The following is a 19,693-nucleotide window of genomic DNA, read 5'->3' on the forward strand; positions in this document are numbered from 1 at the left end:
AGGCAGAAGAAGTTGATTGCAGCGAGCAGCGCATGTACTGTTGGGTTTTTCAAGAAGTTTGTCAGCTCACCTGATTAAATCGATTATTTGAAAAGTCTTCGCCGTACATAAAGCCTGTCTGGTTATTGATGACCCTCCATCGGAGTTTGTTCACTCCGCTCTCCAGGTCTTCAGAGATCAAGGTTACTCTAAAAACATAACACAGAGACACATCAAACCTACGTTGAACATTTCTTTCCTGTCGGCAGACACACATCGACACAATATATGGTGGGTACAATGCACTGTGGATCCATACGATAAATGGACGCTATAATGCAATGTGGATCCATACAATACATGGTAGAATAATGCACTTTGGATCCATACGATATATAGTGCGTATAATGTACTGTATAATGTACTGTGAATCCATACCACATATATTGGGTATAATGTACTGTGGTTCCATACACTATATGTTGGGTATAAAGCACTATAGATCCATACAATATATGTTGAGTATAAAGCACTACGGATCCTTACAATATATGTTGGGTATAAAGCACTGTGAATCAATACGATATGTGGTGGGCACAATGTACTGAGGATCCATACGATATATTGTCGCATAATGCACTCAGGATCCATCCGATATATAGTGGGTATATTGCAGTGAGGATCCATACGATATACGCTGAATAGTATGCACTGTGGACTCTTAGAATATATTGCAGGTATAATGCACTGTGGATCCATCCGATATATAGTGGGTATATTGCAGTGAGGATCCATACGATATATGCTGAATAGTATGCACTGTGGACTCTTAAAATATATGGCAGGTATAATGCACTGTGGATCCATACGATATATGGTGGGTATAATGCACTGTGGATCCATACGATATATGGTAGGTATAATGCACTGTGGATCAATACCACATATAGAGGATCTGTGGATCGATACGATATATAGTGGGTATAATGTACTGTGGATTCATACATTATATGAGGGGGCATAACGCACTGTGGATCCATACCACATAAGGAGGGCAGAATGCACTGTGGATTCATACGATGTATGGAAGGTATAATGCGCTGTGGTTCCTTACGATATATGGTAGGTATAATGCACTATGGATCAATACGATATATAGCGCGTAAAATGTACTGTGGATCCATACGATATGCAGTGGATATACTGCACTGTGGATTCATACGATATATGGAGGGTATAATGCACTGTGGATCCATACCATTTATGGTTGCTATAATGCACTGTGGATCCATTCCACTTATTGTTGGTATAATGCACTGTGGATCCATATGATACATAGTAGATGTAATGCAGTGTGGATCCATACAATACATTTTGGTATAATGTACTGTGGATCCATACAATATATTGTGGGTACAATGCCTCGTGGACCCATAAGATATAATGCACTGTCGATCCACACGATATTATGATGATGGAGATATTGAACGTGGTAGATATAATGCTCGTGGTTAACGTAAAGCAGGTGGCGAATATAACGGATAGGGGATATAATGCAGGTGGTGGATGTAATGCAGGTGGTGGATAAAATGCAGGTGGTGGATGTAATGCAGGTGGTGAACATAATTCAAGTGGTGATATAATGCACATGGTGAATATAATGCAAGTGGTGGGTATTATGCATGTGGTGGATATAATGCACGTGGGAAAATAATTCACGTGATGCAGATAAGGCAGGTGATGGATATAATGCAGGCGATGGATATCATGGAGATAATGTACGTGGTGGATATAATGCACGAAGTGGAGACTATTTACGTGTTGAATATAAATCTCGTGGTGGATATAACACACAGGCGAGATTCATGCGCTGTCAGTGCTAGTGGGTTGAGGAAACGGCATGACCGTCATTAATATTCCAAGGCGAACGTTGTTGAAGGCGAAATTAAACGAAGATTTGCGGGCAAAGAAAATGACAAATTCACTTACCGACTAGAAAAGGGGTGTTCAGTTGAGTTCATGTTGAGCTGAAAGCCACCTGATTGTTCTACAGTTGGCATGGTGTCGTCGAAATGTACTCTCGTTACGTCTGTCTTGCGCGTATTTTTCACATCCCACGCTGTCACCCATATGCAGATTGTGTCCCCAGATTCGCGTTTAACGTTGAAAACGTCTGTTTCATCCGTCAGAATCTTTGAAAATGCGTCTGTAGGATCGTCGCAGTTTTCAATATAACCTTGATACCGTTTGTATGCTCTCTCGAAGCGGATGATTCCGTGAACGTTCTTAATACCTAGCACAGTTCTCTGCCCGTCGTGGTCATCGAGAGCGTACTCGACCTCCTTCCGGAAATTTATTCTGTCATCTTCAATCTTGGGAAATGGCGACACGGGATTCAGTAGGTAATTTTTTTCATGGAACCTGTTAGCGAAATGATTTGTCCATCTCACCTCGATGTTGTTCGTCAAACTTACCTGCCAAAGGTGACCGGACATGTTTGAAGCACTGGACACAAAGAGTTGCGCCCCTTCGTCCGTGTTGATCTCCACGGCGTGGATTGGGTCGTAGAGAAAGAGACGTCTGGCGTACCGCGAGTTGTTGGCCAGGTCATTGACCTCTAATACGATAGAGTACATACCTGGAAGGGATGGTATGTAAGACAACTGGTCCTGACCATTGTCCACTTCGACAGTGTGAATCGGATCTCCGTGCTCTGTTAGATTTCTTGATGGGTTCGCCATCAGTTGAAACACTTCGATAACATACTTGCGCACGCCAGAGTTAGGGTCTTTCCATCCATTCCAGCTGACCGTGATTTCGTCCTATAGACGATATATAAAATTATAGACGATATATGAGATTATACACGTCACGCTGTCAGCATGAGGCAGATTGAAGGGTCTACCTATACATTTATTTATTTATTAATTGGATTGGTGTTTTATGCCTAACTCAAGAATATTTCACTTATACGACGGGGGAGAGCATTATGGTGGGTGGAAACCGGGCACAGCCCGGTGGAAACCCATGACCATCCGCAGGTTGGTGAGATACCTTCCCACTTACGGCCGGAGAAGAAGCCAGCATGAGCTGGACTTGAACTCACAGCGACCGCATTGGTGTCTACCTATATACAGCACATAAAAGCCGATAGAGCAATGTAATAATAATTGCACTACACTAAGTTTAACTGAAAGTGTGTTGTCTGAGTGTACGCTAGAATGTATTCTCTTATTATAACACAATATTGTGGGATATTTAGCCAAATTTTTCTGTTAGTCTAAGAAAAAGTCTATGATGAATTATCATTCCCTGAAGACAGATAACAGATATTCTGTAAAATTTAAGACATCTATTTTTTGCGTGTATACCACCAGAAAGTGCTACCCATAGTAAAATATTATTACATTACCCATGATGTAGTGACTATTACTCGGTGGCCTTGGCTGAGTGCATTCTGCCCATTATGCAATATATGTTACACTGTGGGTAAGCCTGACCTACGCATGTTTCTGAGCATTGCATCAAGGTGCCCTTTTTGTAACACACAGCACCCAACATGGAATCGGTTCTCAAATCTGCTATTTACATCTTCCCCAGATCATACCAGGGATGTCCTGCCCTTGCAACTTTGAAAACACCTTTTACAATAAGAACAACGGACATTTTTTATTTCGATAAAGCTCTACTTTATTACCTGGGCCTAATAATGTGAAAGAACCGTTTCAGAGTACTCAAACTCAAAAGCATATTAAAATAAACCAGTTTGGACTACACCCGTTTAGGTTTGACAAATTTCCAATTTCAAGACCTTTTAGAACCTGGTATTAACATACCAGAGATATATTCCCTGATACCAATAGTAAAATACATGAATCTTCAAATATATTTGTTTAATGGTTGGATATGCTGCCAGGAGATAAAAAGAATGTTCAGCCCCGGGCGAGGTACCAGGGAAACAAATTCTAAAGCCGAGGAAAAATCAGCAGAAGCTGGATTTGATCATGATTCCTAACTGGTCAACAACTCCGATCCATATCGACGACCAACACTTTAGATCACTGAGCCAGCAGTGAACACTGCCTGGAACAGATACTTAATCATCTAAAAGCAGAATTCTATTTTTACACAAATATATTAGTGTAGAAGTAAATAAATAGTGTTATATAATGGGCCCCAAGTGTGTATAAATACCCATAGTGTAATAAAACATAATAATTACATTATAGACAGCATAACTGTTATATTACGGATTTTTTTTTTATCCTAGAAGCGTCTACACCGAGGCAGCGAGGTAGCGAATAGGTAGCTAGCTGTTTCCCTATTTTGATCCTTATTGCTTGGAGGTTGTGAACTATGATTTGATGATGACAGTTATACAATGGAGCGCTCATGATTTGGGCCTACAGCGCTTCTTCACATTTTTTTAACCCTGTACAAACTGCTAAGAAAAAATTTTCAGAAGATTTATTACTTATTTATTTATTTATTTATTTAATTGATTGGTGTTTTACTCCGCACCCAAGAAAATTTTCCTTATACGACGGTGGAAGGAAACCAAGCAGAGCCGGTTACTGGTTACTGCCAGACGTTCCCACGTGCGGCCGAAGAGGAAAGCCAACATGAGGTGGAATTGAACTCTTAGCAACCGCATTGGGGAGAGCAGCCCCTCCCCGTCCCCCCCCCCCCCCCCACCCATCCACCCAGGACAGCTGTGTGGGATTTCCGTGTCAAACGCCAGCTTACCTCGATTATGTCATTACCGCCCATGAGGTACAACGGTTTCTCATTTGAACACGAATGGCTCAGGTAACAATGGGTCGGAGGTTTTAAATCAAACAGGACTGTCAGAGTCTTCGTGATGGTGTTTCCCGTAAACATCGTTTTCCCTTCACTCTGAATAGTCCGAAATCCACCATTCTTTGCAGTTACGTTGATTTCAAGCCTGCGTGGAAATAATGAGAACGTGAAAAAAAAATGAAAAAAAAAATGTTATGACAATTTTTTTTTCGAACAATGTTTTATTGCAATTACTTGAACATGTATATATGTGCGATATGAGATTGGCATACACTTACGCCAACAGCAATGTTCTTCTGCAGGCCTTCATATAGAACCTGACGGCCAGAAGAAACTTTACCACTCCGTGAGTTAAATTTAACCGGCCTTTTCAGCAAATTAATACCAAATTATTGTAGGAAGACATTTTACGAAGAATATCCTCATGTGTAACAAGTGTCATATACGCCCACACGAATTGTTTTGAGACGACGAAGAAAGTTTTAAAAATCACGTGACCCATGGATGCCCGCAACTACACATGTAATAAGTGTATAAAAACGTCACACACAGTGTGCTGGGCTTGCACACTGACTAAAAACCACCAAAGTAATGCCTCGATTGACTCCAGAACAACGCGAGCGGGCCCTGGGTATGGTATCCATGGGAGCCACCCATTCACAAATTGCAAGGCCCTTCGACTGCTCTCGTGTAACTGTGCCAGACTTGAAGCAACGTGACAGACAGACATACGGGACAGGCATCGGGCAGGCCATCATCAATCAATGCATTAGGTCACCGGGTCAGTCCAGGAGACTCATGGCTCACGGAATTAGGGCCTGTCGACCATTCAGAGGGCAGTTGTTGACAGCCGAACATCGTCGCGAGAGGTTGCGATGGGCTCGAATTGCACGCCTTTGGCAGCGACGTGATTGGCAACGTGTTGTTTTCACGGATGAAAGCCGCCTCTGCCTGTTCCGAGCCGATGGCAGACAGCGAAATTCTACGTCCTGTTGTCCTGCCATTCCTTCAACAGCAGCCACGTGGTGTCCTGTACCAGCATGACAACGCCAGACCCCATACAGCTCGAGTTGTGCAGAACTTCCTGGGCGCCAACAACGTCAACGTCTTGCCATGGCCTGCACGTTCCCCAAACATGTCCCCCATAGAGCACCTTTGGAATATCATGGGTCGTCGAGTAAGACAACGGCCACACCTTGAAACCAACCGGCAAAAACTGGCGTTCGCTCTCCAAGATGAATGGCAACAAATCCCACGCCATCTCATCAGACGACTGACTTTTTCTATGCGTCGGAGTTTTTGCATACAATGAAGCAAAGGGTGGCCACAAGCGATATTGATTGGTTTTGATATTGACTGATTTTAAAAATAATCAGCTTTTTGTATACTCTTGTTAGCCAAGATGGAATGGCTATTTTTCTACCCCTGTTCACTTGTAAAATGATTTGAGGGCTGCTTTGTTTGTTCTTACTCAAGACTTTCAATATCTAAAGTCATTGGTCTTTTCAATATATCATAATCTTCAGTCATCCTGTTTTTTTGCTTTGGCAACATTGATTTGAACTCTTTGTAAAGTTTCTTTTGGCCGTCAGTTTAAGTACATGTAGTCCTACATGTAATTTAATTCAAAACGGATCCCAGGTTACATACATATATAACAAAATATCCGTATACATGGATTATCTGATCTCCGAGTCGAAGTTACTCACATGATTTCAAGCTTTTATTATAATTATAATTATTGTTATAGTTATAGTTATAATTATAATTATCAAAGCGTCATGTCCAACAGTCGTCTACCATTCGTACACAAGCACACATGGTAGCTAAAAGTTTTTTTTATGAAACTGAAACGCCAAATTAAGACATCTGTAGTTCTATCTTTTCATTAATTATCATCGAATCTCTGTCCCGTTAAGGTAATATCAAGCGACAAATCATACGTTACATAGCTCCTATGGTCGTATGTAACGCTTTTACAATGCAGCGATAGATCTGACCATTTCTGCTGACTCGAATGTTTTTTCTTTCTTTACCACAGTCAGGCCATACCAAAGAATTGCTGCTGCCTTGTGTGGCAATCAGCATTGAGAGATCAGAGCAAGGAAACATTACTGGTTATACTGATATCAGTACAGTATGACTGCGTAGGCTTCCATGTCTGGTGTCTTCTACATGATACAGCGGCGGCGGTGGTATTTTGGATACTGCCATGAACTTGCCACAAGAAAATACAGCATACATACGCACAGTTAATGACACCTTGTCATCATATGATGTAAAACCCCAAGCATACAAATGTATATGCATTCTTGTTCGTCAAGCAGTTATATCATTGCTACAACATTTATCTGATCACTTGTCAATATGGGATCCTTTCCATGACGAACGCGGCGAGATCACAAAAAGCTCAGTAGTTCTGGTTAAGGTATGACGAAAATTTATGTATTCTTGGCTGATAAAACTCAGCCCCCATGTCGTATCAAAACACACACATATCAAGACATATTTAGGGTCATCTGTGGTGGTATCTTCCATATGTGGATGTGAAAATAGAGATAAAATACTTGTTTATGTAGACGTTAAGATAAATCCATGGGTGGATTTTAGGATTGGAGGACGATACTTAACATATCACGATCGTCTATACGGTAGTCAAAAGGCACTTGGACCGTGCAGTTGTGGATGCCTGTCTCCGGATTCTTCCAGCTTACAGTTGGTTTGCAGTCTGCGCTTTGTCCTTTTTTGATGACCCAACCTGCCCCTGGAAGGAATGCCATTAATTACGATATGACCACTGATAACACTTAGCTGCGTCGTTTTCTACTAAATTCCATTTAAAGTTGTAAAGCTGATTTATATGATTAATTAATATTCTGATCATGCATAACTATGAACAGGATGAAACTGACAACAGTTAAAAATGCCAAGTAGCTGTATTAACATTTTTTTATTTATTTATTTATTTATTTGATTGGTGCATACTCTAGAATATTTCACTTACATGACGGCGGCCAGCATTATGGTAAACCGGGCAGACCCGGGGGAAACCCACGACCAACTGCAGGTGGTTGCCAGACCTGCCAGATGGGAAGCCAACATGAGTTGCATTTGAACTCACAGCGACCACATAGGTGAGAGGCTGCTATATTAAAAATAAGTTTCACTATTAACTGAGGGCGTGCGTGGCTCTTTTGGTTAGCGCGTTGGAGCGGCGTAATGACCAAGGAGCCTTTCACCAATGCGGTCGCTGTGAGTTCAGGTCCAGCTCATACTGTCTTCCTCTGCCGATAACCTGCGAATGCTCGTGGGTTTCCCCGATTTTCCCCCACTATAATGCTGGTCGTCATCATATAAGTGTAATATTCTTGGGTATGGCGTAAAATCAAATAAATAAATACATTTTTAACTGCACTGTACTGAAGGGAGAAATCAACAAACACTGCTGTATAAGATTAAAAGTTTTACTGACCTCCAATCTGCAATTTCTTGTGCGACACTTTCGCCTTTCCCTCGACTATTCCAAATTCTGCCTCCTGAATGTAGGACGGCTTCATTGGCAAATCTGTTGTAGAGTCATGAAAACTCTCCCAGTGAATGACAATGGAGTTGAACCGTTTAAGATTCGTCCAGAATTTATCACTCTCCACACCGGTTAAGTTTGTCGCATCCACTTCAAGACTGTAGATTTTACGAGCACTTTCTCTGTCCAGCTCATAAAGAGTAGCCTTGGTAGTTGTCAGTTTAGGTCTCTCGTTGGGGGCTGCATGTGGTAAAAAAGGATAAAGTTACACACAGTGTTATTATCGCTTTCTTCTTTATTATTGCTTGTTTGCTCAAACTGTACCTTGCTTTCCTGATTATTTCAGTCATATCACGGCAGGATATCTTTGCAAATGTGCGCAGGCATGTGGTGGAGTGGAGCAAGACAGATGTGTACAGGTTTGTGTTGGAGGGGGAATGAGATAGACGTGCACTGGTTTGTTGTCAGGTGGGGAGAACGAGACAGATGTGCACAAGATTGTAGGGGGGGGGGGGTTACGAGACAGATGTGCACAGGTTTGTTGTGGGGGGGGGTACGAGACAGATGTGCACAAGGTTGTGGTAGTGGGGAGGGGGGGAGGGAACAGACAGATGTACACAGGTTTATATCTGTCAGAAACAGGCCTGAGGTATAATAGATTATGTGTGCATGTATCAAGTCTAGCTCCTGCTGGCTTCCTCTCCGGTCGTGGGAAGGTTTTCCAGCAGCCCATGGATGGTCAGGAGTTAACCCTGGGTTTCTCTACACGTCGTATACGTGAAATGTTTTGGGATACGGTGTCAAACACCAATCAAGTAAATTACTAAATAAATGTGAGGGAGGAATTTTGAGAGAGTACCACCGCTTTTCGTCAACTACGTAAAAAACCTACAGAAAAGATAATCCTTGGCATTAAGCTCCAGAACTGCACTCTCATTGTTATTTACCCTTTACTATATCTTTTGTTCATCTATTTTTCTAACATTTGTGATCATTTATGTCAGACTAACAGTATTATCGTTATTACGAATTACACTTTCTGAACATAGCAGGGAATTCTAGTGCTGAAAACTGTGAAAACACCAAGCTTTCACTTTCACTTTCACTTGGCCCAGATATTGATATGTAAAAGCATATTAAATACTAAACCTGCTGCTGAGCCACTGGATGTTTCTGTACAAGTGTATTGGTTACTGTGTTTTTAAAATCGTAAATATATGCTAATCTAATAACGGTATTGTCTAATATAATTTTGAACCACCTGATGTTTTGATAAAATACATACGCAAAATATCGCATGAGCTTCCACCGTAGCCTGTGGAACACTGACAATTTCCATTCTTGGGGTTGCACAAACCCGGGTAACACGGCTTTTTCCATGAACACTGGGCTAAAACCACAAAACCAGATACACCTTATTAATTTCATCTACATTACGGGTTTGGGTACAGTAACAAAACATCCTATAGAGTGGAGTTCGGCATGCAGCTGGATAGTTTCCTCTTTGGATGAGCTTATCAATAAAATCAAGGCGATGAAGAATAAGAACCTCTGTTTCCTTCGTATAATGTAGGCTGACTCTCAGACGGGCAAACTATAGTGTGAGGGTAGTTTGCTTATCTACTAGTATTTTATTGTTGAGGATCTTTTTTTTCTTTTTTCTACCTTATGATTCAGTCCGGTAAAGATTTATGGTTGGCAGAAACCGGTAGGCCTATGCCCAAAGTAAACCGGTATGTACAAAGTAAACCGGTATGCCCAAAGTAAACCGGTATGCCCAAAGTAGTCCACCGCCCATTGCCAGGTACAGGAAACGTGGTGATAAGTCTAACATTCTAATGAACAAGCGAATTTTGGTACCGTGACACGTTAATAATGGCCTAAATAATACACGTCTATATGGCACTAGCCTGACACAAAGAGACAACGGCCTGATGGAAGAAGACACTAACAAGACAGGAGACACCGAACTCAAAGAAGGTGACACTAGCCTGACACAAAGAGACAACGGTCTGATGGAAGAAGACACTAACAAGACAGGAGACACCGAACTCATAGAAGGCGACACTAGCATCATACAAAGGGACAACGGCCTGACGGAAGAAGACACTAACAAGACAGGAGACACCGAACTCGTAGAAGGCGACACTAGCCTGACACAAAGAGACAACGGCCTGATGGAAGAAGACACTAACAAGACAGGAGACACCGAAATCATAGAAGGTGACACTAGCATCATACAAAGGGACAAAGGCCTGATGGAAGAAGACACTAACAAGACAGGAGACACCGAACTCATAGAAGGCGACACTAGCCTGACACAAAGAGACAACGGCCTGATGAAAGAAGACACTAACAAGACAGGAGACACCGAACTCATAGAAGGTGACACTAGCCTGACACAAAGAGACAACGGCCTGACGGAAGAAGACACTAACAAGACAGGAGACACCGAACTCATAGAAGGCGACACTAGCATCATACAAAGGGACAAAGGCCTGATGGAAGTAGACACTAACAAGACAGGAGACACCGAACTCATAGAAGGCGACACTAGCCTGACACAAAGAGACAACGGCCTGATGGAAGAAGACACTAACAAGACAGGAGACACCGAACTCATACAAGGCGACACTAGCGTCATACAAAGGGACAACGGCCTGATGGAAGAAGACACTGGCCTGATACAATGAGACACCGGCCCGATGCAAGGAGAAAGTAACCTGATACAGGAAGACACCGGCCTGATACAAGTAGACAACGGTCTGATACAAGCAGACGCAGGCCTCACAGAAGGAGACACCGGCCTGATACATAGAGACCCCAGCCTCATAAAACGAGACACTGTCGTGATACAAGGAGACACTGTCCTGATATAAGGAGACACTGTCCTGAAAAAAGAAGACACTTGCCCCACACAAGGAGACACCGGCCAATACAAGGAGACACGGGCCTCATACAAGAAGACACCGGCCCATACAAGGAGACACCGGCCTCATACAATGAGACACTAAATACAATGACGTTTCTAAGTAATTGTAACCAAGTAGGGGCTTACTCTTTCTGTAAGAGCACAAGGTACGAGTTACACAGCATGCTATTTCCGTTTTTCCTAATTCGCCGTAGTCATGGTCGCATCAAAATTCAAGACTTAAAAGCTGTTATTTACGGTTAGTTACCAGGCGCCTCATAAGACAATTGCTGTAGCGTTTGAGCATTTTTCCAGCTCTTCTTCCAATAACTATGGTTACTGTATTCGCTTTCTCTTCTTTTGAACCTTTAACCTTGCTTGGAACAAAAACATCATTTAATATGCAAGGGGCCTCCGTGGCTCAGTTAGTTAGTGCGCTAGACCCAGGAGCGTGATGACCCAGGAGTCTCTCACTAATGCGGTCGCTGTGAGTTCAAGTCCAGCTCATGCTGGCTTCCTATCCGGCCGTACGTGGGAAGGTGTGCCAACAACCTCCGGATGGTCGTTGGTTTCCCCCGTGCTGTGTCCGGTTTCCACCCACCGTAATGCTGCCGCCGTCGTATAAGTGAAATATCCTTGAGTACGGCGTAAAACACCAATTAAATAAATAATTTAATATGCAAAACATCTGTACATTTGTGGTAGGTTTTGTGACACATACAAAGAGATCAGATTCGTGACGTGGAACAAGGAGCTACGTTTATACAGTGGCTCCTGTTGTTCACGACAAATTACCTGGATTATTTATCCAATATCTAAATATCTGATTATTTTACAAGGGCATTTCACGCTGCGCGCTTGCCGTTTGTAACATTTATGTTCACTTTAAATTTTAAGCAGATTCACAGAGAGGTGAACACTAAGCAAGATCAAGGCTAAACAACTATATGTTAGAAACAGAATTCTGAATTTTACAAGCATCTTTGTTTTGCGAATTGTTCTACTCACGTGTACCACAGGTTGCTCCTTTGTAGCCTAGTTTACACTGACATACATTCGGTTGTTTGCACGTGCCCCCATTCAAACAGCCAGACGAGCAAATAGCTGCAGAAAAACACAAACGTAAATAAAATAATAAATAACGACAAAAATAAAAGTCATGTTTTGTTTGTAGCTCCTCTCACACGCTGTGGTCATAAAAGATAAAAGACCAAAAACACAGTATTCGTGTCATTACAAGCGTTGTTTTTTTTTTTGTCTGAAAACATTGGAAACAATGGACAACTAGAAGAATTGAGAAATTATGGAAGTCTTAGCCTTAGTTATTACCCTTTCTTATCACAGTAGCCGTTGTCACCGAAACCAACAAACTATCGTTTGTGTACCTCAGCAGATTCTTCGAAGAGCAGACTATCGTTAAATAAAGCTAGTACGCATCATCCAACAATATGACGTGTACTAGCTTTAAGGATTTCTTACATTTGTTTAAGGATTGACCGCGTAGCTACGAATCCACGTTGTGGTTCATAAAACAGTTTATACAGGGTTTTGTTGTTGTTGTTTTTTTGTTTGTTGTTTTTTTTGTTTATACCCCAATAAACCTAAAAAAAAAACATGACAGTCATTTCTTGTAATTGAATTTAACAATGTGGCTACACACTTAAAATAGTTTTCTTGGTTGTCTTTGATTTTCGTAAAATGTCTTCAATGAGAAATTTCATTTTTCCCATCTGTATATCAGGGAATGAAAATGTAGAGCGAATTCAAGCAGTGTATTCATGTAGAAAAACGAAATAAATTCGGTTCGAGGAATATCTGAAGTCATGCATTGTGACCATGCATGTGTTTCTTGTAAAGAGAAAAAAACGTATTTTACCCAATTGAGAAAATATAAAGAAATTCTTATTTTGTCTCGCCATCTAGAATTATTTTCTTATAAGTTTAAAATTTTAAAGATATTTTGTCTTTCAGTGAAGACATTTATATGTTTGCGTTAGGCCTATCTATTTGCAGTGATTTATCCTTCCCTGATCTGCGTTAGAGAATATATTTTTTCTGAATTAAGAAATTTTTAAGAAAAGACAAGAAAATGCCCAAGAAACCAGTTTTACTTTGTGCATTAACAAACGGGTTTTGACAAACAAAGCCTAAAACCGAGGCTGCTCATGTTGGCAAGAAAATATTTACAAGTGTATACTAGGTTTAAGTGACCTAAATATGTTATAAGTACGGTAGCATAAGTATTGCAGGGGAATTGCTATAATGGCTTGTTTTACGCAATATGTATTCATTTTTTTTCTTGTAATAACATTGTTTGTGATAAAGAGTAAGAACAATTGCCAGCGAACTCATCTTTACAATTTATACCACTGTTCTTGCATTCCTGCTCAGTGAATTGTGCATTATTGTGAATTAGAACGAAATAAGTAAGTATACTTACGTTCCTTACACGGCGAAGAGTTGTATTTGGTTCTCCACCCAGTACAGCAGTACGAGCGCCGGGAGTATGTACACACCCATCTGTACTTATACTCACAGCATCTATAAAAGAGGAAAATAATGAAAACTAGTTACATTAAAAATATAAAATATTAGTTTGGTCATTGTTTATACGTAAAAGAAGAGAAATAAACATCATGTATATGGCTTTTAGTAACTAAAGGGTTCCGACAGAGGAACAATATCCCTCGACCAGTGACCGTTCTGGCCTGTTCTGGTCACCTATCAAAATGTTTATGGGATATCTTGGCGGCCAACAGCTGGATCTGATTTATTTACTTATCTACTTATCCATTTATTTATTTATTTGATTTGTGTTTTTCGTCGTTCTCATTGAGAACGCGTCCAGCGTTATGGTGGGAGGAAACTGAACAGAGCCAGGCGGAAACCCACCGTCATTCGCAGGTGATTGGCAGACCTTCACTCGTACGATCGAAGTGGAAGCCAGCATGAGCTGGATTTGAACTCACAACTGCTGCATTGGTGAGAGACCCGTGGGTCATTGCGCCGCGCTGGCACGTTATCCTTTCGGCCATTTAGTATAAAACCTTTAAGTAAATTGACTAGAGGCCGTAAATCATTGTTTACCTGTGACCATTTGCCAACTCTTACACTGTTGACGCTTCTCTGGTTAACTCTTTGTGCTGTAAACCTTGTATTTAAGAGCAACAAATATATTTGGTAGGCCTGAAGATACAATAACCATTAATTTTACGAAAACGTAGTCATTGGGGTAGCGGTTTCCAATAAATTGCTCTTAAACGTGTTTTTCAAGAAAATATTGTATTCGTGATTTATAAAAATATAAAATATTTTGAATGAGTTGTCGTTTAGGACATTTGTTCAAGGATTTTTGACTTGAAATGCAGGTCAAGGCGACCCCACCTCCAAAACACTGACTTGTTCTAAACGTTTCTTTCAGAGATTTTACTGTTAAAATATTTGGAATGATTGCATAGTTAAGAAGGTTATCGAATTTTTCCTCTGATCCATCTGACACATGTCGTGCTGAGAGACACTGAGGGTGATACCTTGATGACAGAAGACGGTCAGTGGCGCTCATACGATCATTTGTGATTGTTTTGCTCAGTCTGATGTTCGATGAATTCCACTTTTATCACAACAGAGAAAGTTTGCCAGTAACTTGTCAAAGGTTGATGGTTTACTTTGGGCGGTCCGGTTTCCTAAACCCATAAAAATGACCGCAGTTATATCAGATAAAAATTCTTGAGCATGGTGATAAATAAATAAATATATAAATAAATATACGTGTACATATATGGAGAAATGGACAATAGGGTATCACTTACATCCCGAAAATTCGCCGGGCACAGTATTTCTCCTTTCTGTCGTTTCTCTGTACTTTATAGCAGATTTGCCTGAAAACAGAACAAAGGATCACTTTATTACATGTTTATATATGCAAATAAAGTTCGGTAATAAAATTAACAAAAGGTATTGGCAAATTCACAATTAAACTGACAGAGAAAGAAATTACTTTAGGGTTGAGCTAAGGAAACTCGGAAGTTGTACAACTTTATTTTTCTTGCACAATAAACAATGCCCTCCTGGTATAACTAAGGTAAACTAACAGAATATTTTGGCATATACAGGACAAGGGACTCAAAATAAAATGGAAACGTTTCACGTAAGCTTTATTAGAATGTCTGACTAAATAGATGAAATTACATCTCTCTTGATATATTGACATGAAAACATTGGTGGTTAAAAATACTCAGATATTGGAGCCATGTTGGTTTCTCTCCGCATATAAAGAACTGTGTGCCAATTCACTTTCTTGTTTGTAATTTATATACATGAACACCGAGTATTGTCATCTTTCGTTCATTTAATGGTACAGATGTAGCTCTAAATAAATTACATTAGGCACTTCATAGTGAATTCATCAGACACAACATACAAACGAGCCATGGTAGATCCAGGGTCAATCCTGGGTCGAGTCACACCTAAGGCCTTAACACTTGGCGTTCAGCGTTCAGCAAGGGGATAGTTCAACGACTGGTTGACCCGTATCAGTATAATGGTTCGGGCGGGGCTGCTTACTTGCCTTCGGTAAGGCGTCTCAGTGAAGCAACACTAAATAAAAGACCGGTGGAAATCCGTCGTGCAACTAGGAGGCACATTACATGCAATCTAAAGGCTCATTTGTCGTCATATGACTAAAATATTAAGTACGACGTTAAACCACTCAGTGACTCAAACTAGCCATGGTATGACGTGATACGCCATCTAAGCACAGTATACATACACCAGAAATGACGCCCCATCTAATCACAGCATACACACACCACACATGACGCCCCATCTAATCACAGTATACACACACCAGACACGACACCCCATCTAATCACAGCATACACACACCACACATGACGCCCCATCTAATCACAGTATACATACACAAGACACGACACCCCATCTAATCACAGCATGCATACACCAGACATGACGTCCCATCTAATCACAGCATATATACACCAGACATGACGCCCCATCTAATTACAGTATACATACACCAGACACGACACCCAATCTAAACACAGAATACACACACCAGACACGACACCCCATCTAATCACAGCATACATACACCAGACATGACGCCCCATCTAAACACAGCATACATACACCAGACACGACACCCCATCTATTCACAGCATACATACACCAGACATGACGCCCCATCTAATGATAGCATAAACACACCAGACACGACACCACATCTAATCACATTATACACACACCAGACACGACACCCCATCTAATCACAGCATACACACACCAGATACGACACCCCATCTAATCACAGTATACATACACCACACATGACGCCCCATTTAATCACAGCATACACACACCAGAGATGACACCCCATCTAATCACAGCATATACACACCAGACACGACACCCTATCTATTTACAAACACCAGACACGACACCCCATCTATTCACAGCATACATACACCAGACGTGACATCCCATCTAATCACAACATCCATACACCAGACATGACGCCTTTTGTTTTTTACAGCGTACAGACAACAAGCTGAGCACATTATTCATTCACAGTATACAGACACAACACGTGAAATCTCATCCGGTCTCAGTATACACAACGCCGTATCCAGGGGCGATGTACAGAAACCAGAGGCAGAGTCTACTAAGCCACTTGTGACTTATGTCAGAATTTAAAACCTTTTCACAATGCTCAGTTTTTGTCATTAGAAGTTGAAATTTAGACACAATTCTCTGAAATGTTTTAAGATCGCATTTCAAATTTTGACTTAAGTCAGAAATGGCTGTGTGGAATCGGCCGCTGACAGCCTATACAGTGTTTATGTTTGTCATGAAAGAAATCTGAAGGGTGGCTAATGAATGTGCACCGGTAAATTACAAAGGTTTGATTGTTGTTCTATCTACTACATACACAAGAGCGGTTAAATTCCCGAGGGAAAAGGAAATGACCCAGCAGTCTCGAATGAAAAGCGATTTCCACGACATATTTGATGGAATGGAGAAGAATAACAGGAAACTGTCATGATCAAATCCGCTTTGTGGATAGGGGCGTACAAGAAGTTAATTCCTGGTGTGTTTCTGTGACAAAGAGAAAAAGGTTTTAGGCGTACATGAACCAGTATTCTGCTGGTGGACGATGAATCCCCAAGACCGGTTCCTTTTGCATGCTTATTAAATACGATGACAACACATTATTTTGGTTAATTCCAGATCAACGAAGTATATTATATTGCAATTAACATCAGTGCATTTTGGTATATAATTTTGATGAAGTCTTGGTCTTAGTGGGGACTGTTTAGGTCTTTAGTTGAACATTTAGGACAGGTAATGTAGACTGACAGGAGACCGTATTTCACCGGTTACAAGTAACCATTTGCCAGCTATCACACTGTCCTCAATTCCTCAATTAAGTCCTCAATTTACGGCAGCTCAGTTAAATGCTTCAAATGGTAAGAAATCGCCTCTAATCAATAATATACACCATAAAATTCATTAAACCTGTTGTTGATATTTTCCTTTTTCTTTTACATTCATTTGTAACCAATCGAAACCTGTCTTTCCATCAGCGTGGAAAACAGTAATAGATTCTGTTATTCATGAAAGAACTCCACGTGAGGTGCAATAAATTATCTCCCCGCAATGTCCAGCTAATCTTGCGAATGTACCCATTACCTGGAGAGTAGTACCTGGATTATTACAATTCATTGTAACTGGCCTGGTTACCGGTCTGGTTGCCGGTCTGGTTACCGGTCAAAGCATTCGTGTGAAAAAAACTCGGGTATAGGTCACGGTGTCTAGCAATCACTGCATTGTGTTAACAAAAATGGTTAATGTGCAGCCTGACAAATTTGTGACCATTTTGCTGTACAATTACAGTAGCGCTGGAGTGTGAGGGTGGGTGGAGGTTAAGTTGGGGGGGGGGGGGGCGTTTAGTGGTGATGGTGATATGTTTATTGATCTACATTTGCCAGCACCGTCACCTGTGTACTGTATTTGTTACAAATAAGATTTACTTTTTCACCTAAAGCTTAGTTTGTGAAAACACACTTTAAGAAACACAGAAAGAGCTTATTATTATATCTCTGATGGTCAAACTTTTACTGAAATAAAGTTAACCACGCTTCACAAAAAACGCTTAAGCTGTCCTATAAAGTGGATCAATCATTCAGAATAAAGCAAAAAACAGTGTACATTTTTTCTTACCACTCAGTACTACAATCATTGTTACGTTGCAAAGTGTACTTTGTAGTGTGTTTTTATTATTGTCTTTGCAAACCAAGAAGGCTACTGCACGCACGTAACAACAGTAAAGCATTAATCTGTTTATTGTAACAGTAACTCTCTTGTCTGAGTGATGCTAGAATGTATTCTGTTGTTATAACACAATCTTCTGTCATATCCAATTTAATATCCGGTTAGTCTAATAAAATCTTTGTGTTAAATTAACGGAATATGTCTGCTGCAATAGCAGAATACATTCTAGCATCACTCAGACAGCAGACTTTCTGTTAAAATTAAGGGATTAAGTTTTTGAGTGAAGGAATATAAGTCTATACAATTGTTAAATAAAGTGATAATTATTTGTTGCTTTCAAAGGCCATACAAAAGCGGTCGTAGTCCAGTGGACACGGACTTCGAGCCACACAGATTGGATTTCATCTGCATCACGGATCCACACTTCGCTGCTGTTCAGAGTGGTGGTTAGTACAGAAGAGGAACGTAGCTTATATATCCGCTACAATATGCAGGGTAAGATGTATAATGTACGGTACATTAGAAAAAGACTCAAATATTAACCCCCGTCCTCCACCCCCCCCCCCCCCCCCCGCCAGCCGTAACAGGGGCCGGTCCTTCACAATAAAATAGTAGTTAACAGTTGCTGGTCAAAACAACGCGCCTAAGCCTACACAAGATCACGACTTTATACTGAACAGTAGCTGAATATGTAGTCAGTGTTTTTATGAACAACAACACAGACGATCAAGCGCATTTAACTCACCTGCTCTTTGCAAAGACGCTGCCAGTTATACTTAGGACAGTTAGACACATCAGAGTTAGTGGTACAAATTTGATCCCCAGCATCTTTGTACGAGTCTACAGCATGTGTCCAAAACAGCCTGTTAACTACATGTACTAACACAGCCGATTTCTGCTCAGCTCCATATGAGATTTAATCCTAACAAGTCGTGCTTTAAGAGGCCGCGTTGTTCCGGATGTGTCATAACTAAAGTCCCAGAGACTAAAACTGAAGCTGAATATGTTTCTAGCCTAGCCAATCAACGTGTTAATTAGTCATTGTAGTTTACTGTAAATCTAACTGCGTGTTATTCCAAAAAAGGACAAGAAAATCACACGTCTAAGACTAGGACTGCTGAGCCGTACCTGTTGGACCAGGTTGGGTTGCACAGTAGTCATATCTGGAGTTATCCTTTGGCTGCCTCATC

General features: G+C 40.9%; 1 protein-coding gene across 2 annotated transcripts in view; it reads right to left on the minus strand.

The window, feature by feature from the left end:
• Positions 1–19,378, minus strand: part of LOC135477587 (uncharacterized) — a 39,220-nt gene extending 19,842 nt beyond the window's left edge. For both annotated transcript variants that reach the window (XM_064757744.1, XM_064757743.1), the window contains exons 1-10: positions 19,249–19,378; positions 15,023–15,091; positions 13,654–13,754; positions 12,222–12,317; positions 9,588–9,692; positions 8,252–8,542; positions 7,411–7,543; positions 4,726–4,924; positions 1,969–2,801; positions 71–188 (exon numbers count right to left, since the gene is read on the minus strand). In XM_064757744.1, the coding sequence (XP_064613814.1) occupies positions 71–188; positions 1,969–2,801; positions 4,726–4,924; positions 7,411–7,543; positions 8,252–8,542; positions 9,588–9,692; positions 12,222–12,317; positions 13,654–13,754; positions 15,023–15,091; positions 19,249–19,331 (2,028 nt within the window). In that variant the 5' untranslated portion in view covers positions 19,332–19,378. The remainder of the gene's footprint in view (positions 1–70; positions 189–1,968; positions 2,802–4,725; positions 4,925–7,410; positions 7,544–8,251; positions 8,543–9,587; positions 9,693–12,221; positions 12,318–13,653; positions 13,755–15,022; positions 15,092–19,248) is intronic.
• Positions 19,379–19,693: the final 315 nt, after the last annotated feature.

This window comes from Liolophura sinensis, chromosome 11, assembly GCF_032854445.1.
Source record: "Liolophura sinensis isolate JHLJ2023 chromosome 11, CUHK_Ljap_v2, whole genome shotgun sequence".
Classification (NCBI taxonomy): Eukaryota; Metazoa; Mollusca; class Polyplacophora; order Chitonida; family Chitonidae; genus Liolophura; species Liolophura sinensis.